Source organism: Asparagus officinalis, chromosome 8 (assembly GCF_001876935.1).
Source record: "Asparagus officinalis chromosome 8, Aspof.V1, whole genome shotgun sequence".
NCBI classification, from domain to species: domain Eukaryota; kingdom Viridiplantae; phylum Streptophyta; class Magnoliopsida; order Asparagales; family Asparagaceae; genus Asparagus; species Asparagus officinalis.
This window is the reverse complement of record NC_033801.1, coordinates 36,669,539-36,677,706: the sequence shown is the minus strand read 5'-3', so window position 1 is coordinate 36,677,706 and position 8,168 is coordinate 36,669,539. Positions and strand designations below refer to the sequence as shown.

Genomic DNA, 8,168 nt, shown 5'->3' with positions numbered 1-8,168 from the left:
CTACTTTTTATACTTTCCAAACAAACAATTAAAGTTACATTTACAAACCAAACAATCAATTTATGATTCCAATGGAATCAAAAACAAACAAAGAAAAGTATAAAAGTAAAATTGATGAGGTGGACAACAACTTTCTAAGTTGTGTCATAAATACACAACTTTACCAACAACAACCAAACAGCCCCTATGCATTAGGAGGGGCACACCTCACATGTCCCCCCCGTTGGTCTTATATTTTGGGTCATTGGGGAATTTTTTAATAATTAAATCACCCAAACGAGTTAAACCGTTTTGGACTAAACATCACAAATGGTTAAATCTGTTTGGGGGTTGCATTTGGATCTCCTATCAGCCCAAACGGTTTCAACCGTTTTGGTTTTGTTATCCCAAACGGGTTTAACAGTTTGGACTGTTTTTACTTGTCCAAACGATTCTAATAATCGTTTGGATTGTCCTATTTTGTACTAATGTTGTGCCAAATAGGAATAAAAGATTTTATTTCACGTTTGATTTAATCTATTTTCAGAAGTCAATATTATCTATTAACATAATCTAATTTCAGAAGTCTGAAATAAATGTATATTCAAAAATCGTAAATTATTTAAATCTTATCAGATTTGTGAGCAATCATTTATCATTGGGATCTCTTTGAACCTGGATAAATATTAATTGGTTGTTAATCTTCATGTGAATTCTGCAAAAACCTACAAAAAGGAACCATCAACCAGACAAACCAAATCCTTATTTCTATCCATACTGGAGCTTGACCTCGTGCTGGACATTTATTCAAAAAAAATCTAAATTGGCCCACGATTGTTGACTTGTATATGGACATTTGTTAGGCCATTGATATTAGAGGCCCGCTCTTTTCTTTGAGTACCCACCTACTTTTTACCAAAATTCCCACCAAAATTTTCACCAACGAATAATGAGGATATTATTATTTCATCGCTGATTAGTTTTTTTAACAAGGAAATGATTTCTCGCAAAACAAAATCTTTTAGCGATGAAGCCTTAAATTTGTCGCCGTTGAATTTGACGGGTTTTGCGCATTTTTCCGTCAAACTAATAATGAGAAAATTATTATTTTCTCGCTAATAGGTTATTTTTTACCACAAAACGGATCCTCGTAAAACAAAAACTTTTAGTGAGGAAGCCTTAAATTTGTTGCAATTGAAATTGGCGGGTTGCACATTTTTTCGCCAAACTAATAATGAGGAAAGTATTATTTCCTTGCTAATTGGTTTTTTTAACAAGGAAACAGTTCCTTGTAAAAAAAAATTTAGCGAGGAAATATTTAATTTGTCATTAATGAATTTGGTGGGTGTTGTAAATTTTTTCGCAAAATTAATAGTGAGGAAACTATAATTTCCTCGCTAATAGGTTTTTTTTAACGAGGAAACGATTCATCGTAAAAACAAAAACTTTTAGCGAGGAAGCCTTAAATTTGTCACCATTGAAATTGGTGGGTTTTTTTTTCTTCCCTCCAACTAATAATGAGGAAACTATTATTTCCTCGCTATTTCATTCTTTTGATGAGGAAACGGTTCCTCGCAGATTATGGATCTTTAGTGAGGAAATCATACTTAGTCGCTATTACATTTAGCGGGTTTTCCTCTATTTTCCGCCAAAAAGAACAATGATGAAATGATTATTTCCTCGTTAAATGTGCATTTCGCGATGAAAAAGTTCATCACCAAAATCTCATATTTCCTCGCCAATAAAATAACATTAGGAGACTAAATCATGATCATCTTTAGTGAGGAACTAAAATTTTCATCGTAGAAGGTGGTCTATTGTGAGGAAATTATATTCCTGGTAGAAGACCTACTGATATTTACCGAGGAAACAATATTTTCCTCGTCGAAAGTGATATTTGTTGAGGAAAAATAATTTCTCGTAAAAAAGTTGGTTGCTAAAAGGCCTGTCTGTTGTAGTGAACCCTTGGCACTTGAGCCACGAGGACTCTGTGAGGAGCTGTTTGGTTGTTGTTGGTAAAGTTGTGTATTTATGACGCAACTTAGAAAGTTGTTGTCCACCTCATCAATTTTACTTTTGTACTTTTCTTTGTTTGTTTTTTATTCCATTAGAATCATAAATTGCTTGTTTGGTTTGCAAATATAACTTTAATTGTTTGTTTGGAAAGTGTAAAAAGTGGTCCCTACTCAAATGATCATATTGGTTGGAATTATTTTTTATTATTTTTTCCTGACTTAAATGTCAGCTTTCTCCTAAAATCATGTCTTTTTTTTATGAAATCACTTTACAAGCCACATCAGCATATGAAATCACTTTACACTATTTTCACAACTACAAACAAACAATTGAAAGTGATGAAAGCTGACATTGGGACCCACTTTTTTACACTTTCCATCCTTTTACATGGTAAAAACATACAACCAAACAGCCCCTGAGCGACTAGGTCATTGTTGTTCTTCTTTTATTCTATGTGTCATCCCCTTTCTACTTTCTAGTCCCTAGGATTGTAATATTATTGTGAACTTTTATTAAAAGGAAGTTGTTTTTTTTTTGCTTTACATTGTCTAAAGTTCTTTGTGTTTTGTCTCTCATGTACTTGCACTTTATAAAGAAAACTCTCAGTAAACGGTTTTATATTGCATTCTAATTCTTTTGGCTTTGATGAATGAAACAAAATAACCTGATTATTATGGACGATTAGCTTGTTATTTGAAAGCTGCAGGCATATGCCTGGATCTGCGCATTGCTCATGAACCAAGCGCATGTTGACTGCACATTGTACTGACACTTAGCGTGAGCGAACTACATGCTTCTTGTGAGTCAAGCAGAGAAGGCTTGAACGAGCTGATGCGGGTATAGTTTGAGCAAGAATAACCGTTCATGTTCCCATCCCCCTTTAATTGGCCACTTAATAATATCTTGGGCAACATGATCACACCACGTGGTGGCTTTTTGATTGGTTTTCTCCCTTTAATTGAGGATGAGTGATAATTGCTCGCTACACACAGTTCTTTTTTCCTTCTCTTTTTTGTTTTTCCACCTAGTTTGAGAACTTTAGTGATGTCGATCATCGATGCTGGGTATGCCAAGCATCCCCGGTAGTTGTTGGCGCCAGAGATGATATTCATGGTAGATCCCACGGTCAAGTCACTATGGAAACAAGTTAAGGATTTGGAGGACAAAGTTGGGCACCTCTGAGATGCAAAGAAGAAATTATAGGATAATGCAGCAGGGGTTTTTCCGAGAGATATTTGGTTGCAGCAGGGGTTTTTTGTGCAGGTGAATCAAATTGACAAGCCCAAGGGGTGAAAAATTCACCCCGGGCATTTCTGACAAGCCCACGCGCGCGCATGATGGCCAGCTGCCACGTGGCGAAATTTGATTGGGCGAGCATTTTTGTTTTCCTCCTTATTTTTAATTGATATTTTTTGAGATAAATACAATGAAATAATTTATAATTTTTATACCATTAATTTTTATTTTTCAAACTCTATAAATAGAGACTAACTTTGTGTCATTTGGACACCAAAAAAAATCTGAGTTTCTACACCCTATTCTTCTTCTTTCTACAATTTGAAGCTAGTTTCTTCATGGATCCTTCACAAAACTATCCTAATTTTTCCTACAACTACAACTTTCCTAGACAACCTCAAAATACCCTCCCTCAACCACAACATCCAAATATACAACGCCCCGAAAATACTCAAAATACGAGGATGCCGCCAAATTTTCAAATGCCGTACATGATGCAACCAAATTTCGGCATGCAATATCCTTATCTTCCTTACGGTTATCCTCCAGTTCCAGGAAGCAGCTATGTTCCCTCCCATATGAATTGTCCTAACACGGAGTCGAGTGAGCCAGCGACACCCCGGTTTAGTAGCGGATCTACAGATATCTCAGAATTTTCCACCCAAATGTCTTTGGGAAATGTTGGTGCGGATACTCCTCACAGTTTTCTCCCTCCAACCCAACAATCAGCAAAGAGATCAAGTTATGAAACTTGGACCACCGAAGACAACATACTTTTACTAACTGGTTATTTTCACGTTAGTAATGATAGTGAGTTGGGGAACAACCAAAAGGGTGAAACTTTCTGGGGTAAAATTACACAGTACGTGAATGAGAACGCCAAAAGTGGAAAGGAGAGGATTGTGTCTCGGTGCCATAGTCATTTCAAAGACATCAACAAAAAGATATCCGAGAGGATTGTGTCTCGGTGCCATAGTCATTTCAAAGACATCAACAGAAAGATATCCAGTTTCATTGGCTGCTACAGTACTGCATGTAGGGAGAAGCGTAGCGGTTGGTCCGATGAAAACTACATATCCAAGGCAAGAGAGTTGTACTTTGAGAAAATAGGTACGACGTTTAATTTGGTGGATGAGTGGAAGGTGGTTCGTAATCAACCCAAATATATGACAGGAGGAAATGCATCCGGTAGTAGTGGCTCTAAAAGAAAGAGTAGTGGTGAGGATGTTGAATCATCAACTCCTACCCTTGTACGTCCAGAGGGTAGGGACGTGGCAAAGAAGAAAGCTAGAGGTTCCTCTAGTAAAACATCTGTGTCAAGGAAATCAAAGGGGGCAATTGAGGAGGAGTTATCTAAGCTAGTCAGTGCTCATGAAAAATTTGAAGAGAAAAGATCAAGTACTGCTTCAGCTATGAATAACCTGGCTCATTCCAAGAATATGGAGATGTGGTTATTCTTGAAAAACAAACCAGATCGTGACGATGAAGATGAAGAAGCTTATAATATGTTGAGGAAGAACCTGTTTGGAAAATAAGACCTTCTCAAGAAGTTTTGATTGTGTGTTTTCTTTCTGATGTTTTTGTGTGCCGTTTGTTTAATTTTGGAGTTGTGTGGGTGCCTATGTTTGTTGAATGTATTAATAAAAGTGTTGTTTATGTTTGAATAAAATTGTTGTTTATGGTTCAATAAAGCCGATTGATATTGACTTCTCACTGCATAATAGTACAAAAGATACAATTACTACTCACTGTAAAAACAAACAAATGTTGAATTGACCTTTCACTGCAAAAAATACAAAGGATGAAATGACTACACCTGCATAATAATACAAAATATGAATTGACAACTCTCTGCACATGCATGCCCTATGACACATGTCTCTGATGTTGCATGCTCTATGACACATGTCTCTGATGTTCAAAATATGAATTGACAACTCTCTGCACATGCATGCCCTATGACACATGTCTCTGCAATTGCATGTGAATTCAATTATTTGAACAACTACCCTTCATTATATAAACTGATCAGATGCACATCATAAGTATACCTATCAACATTTCAAAAATCATAGCATCCAATGGATCCTTTCCTAAATGAGTTTAGTCTAGAAGAGTTCCAACAACAATGGGAAATAGAAGAAAAAATACTTGATAGGCAGCGAGAACTTCTTGAAGAATTGCAAAGGAGAAGCGAACAACCACGTAAGAGGAAATCCATACATAGAGATCATCATGCAGCGCATGAGAGACTCATGGCCGACTACTTTGCCGAGTCATGCACTTACACTGACGCCCAGTTCCGACGCAGGTATCGAATGAAAAGGCCTCTCTTTCTACGAATTGTGGACTCTATATCAAATTACGATGATTACTTCACACAACGGCGCAATAATGCGGGCAAGCTTGGGTTAACACCTATCCAGAAGTGTACGGCTGCCATACGCATGCTCGCATATGGAGTCGCAGCCGATTCTTGTGATGAGTACGTCAAGATAGGAGAATCCACTGCTATCGAGTGTACTCGCAAGTTTTGCGAAGGGGTAATAGCATTGTTTCAAGATGAATACTTACGACGACCAAATGTGGAAGACTTGCAGAGGTTGCTCCAAGTTGGACAGGAACGTGGATTCCCAGGGATGATTGGAGGTATTGATTGCATGCACTGGCAGTAAAAAAATTGTCCTAAGGCTGGGCAAGGGCAGTTTACTAGTGGACACAAGGGGACGGCAACAGTTATTCTCGAGGCAGTTGCGTCATATGATTTGTGGATATGGCATGCTTTTTCAGGGCTTCCTGGTAGTTTGAATGACATAAATGTACTAGATAGGTCACCGGTTTTTGACGACATTGAGTCTGGTGAAGCTCCACGGGTAAACTTCACCGTGAATGGGCGGGAGTACAATCTTGCATACTATCTTGCCGACGGAATCTACCCTAAGTGGCCTGTCTTCGTGCAGTCAATTCAAATGCCCTAAGGCAACAAACATCAATTTTTTGCCAAACAACAGGAATCATGCAGGAAGGACGTGGAACGCACATTCGGGGTACTCCAAGCAGGCTTCGTTATTGTCCGCCAACCAGCTAGAATGTGGGATCTTGATGTCTTAGGAAAAATAATGAGGGCGTGCATTATTTTAGCCAAAATGTCAAAATTCACATGTTTACATTTTCGTGTTTTGGACTATTTTACTAAATGATGATATCTTTCATTTGGGAAGTCCTTTTTCGAAATGTTTATTAGCATGTTTATTATCATGTCTACAATCATTCCCCAAAGTTTTACATTTTTTGGAATTTATTTGATATTTTTAAACAGTGTTTCAAAATCAGATGTACAGCTTTCAAAACTGTTTTTCAGAAGTATCAGTATTCGGTCGACCGCACCGGTCGACCGAACCTGAGGTCAAAAGTTCACTGGGCCGAAAAACTCCATCGGTCGACCGCACCGGTCGACCGACGATGGTCCAGAATGTTTTCCTCGTGTTTTTGTTCTCATCGGTCGACCGACGGAATTTTCGGTCGACCGACAATAGAGCCGTTAGACTTCAACGGCTATTTCTGAGCTGGTTTTTCTGGGGGCCTTTTGGTCTTTCTATTTTGAGTTTTTGGCTGAGTTTTGGAGTGGGTATAAATACCCCTTTGTTGTTTTCTTTCAAAAAAAAAAAGAGAATGTTTTAAAATAGTTTAACAAAGGTTTAAACTTGTTTAGTGCTTGTTTAAGTTTGGTTTAAAGAGCTTTTAATTGAGAGTTTGAGTTTTGTGAAAATTCAATTTCAACAAGAGCAAGTGGAGATCATACCTTTGGTGTTTGGACATTCCCCAAAGCTGCTGGTGCCAATAATTCATGTTCTATCGCATCAGATAATGGTTTTGATGATAACTAAAATTTATATTTTGGTGTGGGGCACTAACTTTCATAATAAACAGATTTGTCCCAATATGGCAGAATATGTAGCAAGTGGCAAGTGAAGTATCAAGGCAGTTTCTGAAGTGAAGGAAAATGAAGAACAAACCCAGTATAATGTATTTGCAATTTTTTGCTTTGGCTTAGAATGAATTTGTACAAAGCCTGAGTCAGCACACACGCCGCACACACACACAATTTATTAGAATTACACTAACACAGGCCTTAAGTGTGTTGGGTTAAGCGTATGAGAAACTCGCCTATTTTAAACGCATTAGATATAAATACAGTTTTTAAAAATTTAATTAATATAAAAGCTCATTATTTCTGAAATTTTTGATCTTAATAGTCGACCTAAATTAGGATAGTAGTCGATTACTGCTACGATGTTATATAACTCAAAATACAAGTTGTCTGTCGTTTTTTAGCACGGTATTAGTCCGACCTAAATTAGACGATTATAGTGCGACTACTGGAGCATGTTTGACAGAAAACAATATAGTTTCTGTGCTTTTACAGTGTAGTCGAGCTAATGAACTACAGCTAGAATACGAAACTAGTGCGTGAAGTCAAAATACCTAGAATTTTCAAAAGTTTTCAAAGAGTCTGAACTACAGTGTACGTATTCGCTAATTATGCATTATAGTCGAGCTAGCTGGAGAAACATTTTCCGAAAAACACATGAGTCGTGTCCTGATAGATCAAGTGTAGTCGAAATAAAAAATGAGCCTACAAGTAGTCGACTAGCAAGAGACAGGTTTTAATTTAGTGTTTGCAGAAATTTGAAAATATCTGAACAGTTTTTTGGGAACACGTTTTTACAACGTTTTCAAAACACTTTAAAATGCGTTTAGTCTTTTTCAAGGGGCTATATATAGGTGTAAGTGTTGTTCAGCTAAAAATTGGGAAAAATATACATAGCCCATAAGGCTTTGATTCTGAGCAATTTCCTATAGTGAAAAACATTGCTGATTTTCATGAAAAAAGAAGAAAGGTTGTTCTGAAAATTTGACTATATATTTGCATCAGG

General features: G+C 37.1%; 2 protein-coding genes across 3 annotated transcripts; both read left to right on the top strand.

The window, feature by feature from the left end:
* LOC109820390 (glutathione S-transferase T2-like) lies at positions 3,796 to 4,776 on the top strand. 2 transcript variants are annotated; one of them, XM_020386519.1, is made up of 2 exons: positions 3,796 to 4,129; positions 4,187 to 4,776. In XM_020386519.1, the coding sequence occupies exons 1-2, from the start codon at positions 3,810 to 3,812 to the stop codon at positions 4,764 to 4,766; spliced, it is 900 nt and encodes a 299-aa protein (XP_020242108.1). In that variant the 5' UTR covers positions 3,796 to 3,809; the 3' UTR covers positions 4,767 to 4,776. The 2 variants fall into 2 exon arrangements, with proteins under 2 accessions (XP_020242108.1, XP_020242109.1); XM_020386520.1 differs by having other exon boundaries at positions 3,796 to 4,163; positions 4,221 to 4,776.
* On the top strand, positions 5,313 to 6,209 carry LOC109821139. Its single transcript, XM_020387332.1, has 2 exons — positions 5,313 to 5,880; positions 6,022 to 6,209. The coding sequence occupies exons 1-2, from the start codon at positions 5,313 to 5,315 to the stop codon at positions 6,207 to 6,209; spliced, it is 756 nt and encodes a 251-aa protein (XP_020242921.1).

Coding starts and splice junctions, on each gene's coding strand:
- LOC109821139 (XM_020387332.1), top strand. CDS start 5,313: ATGGATCCTTTCCTAAATGAGTTTAGTCTAGAAGAGTTCCAACAACAA. Junction 5,881..6,021: donor ATTCCCAGGGATGATTGGAG/GTATTGATTGCA, acceptor ATGCTTTTTCAG/GGCTTCCTGGTAGTTTGAAT.
- LOC109820390 (XM_020386519.1), top strand. CDS start 3,810: ATGAATTGTCCTAACACGGAGTCGAGTGAGCCAGCGACACCCCGGTTT. Junction 4,130..4,186: donor GCCAAAAGTGGAAAGGAGAG/GATTGTGTCTCG, acceptor GATATCCGAGAG/GATTGTGTCTCGGTGCCATA.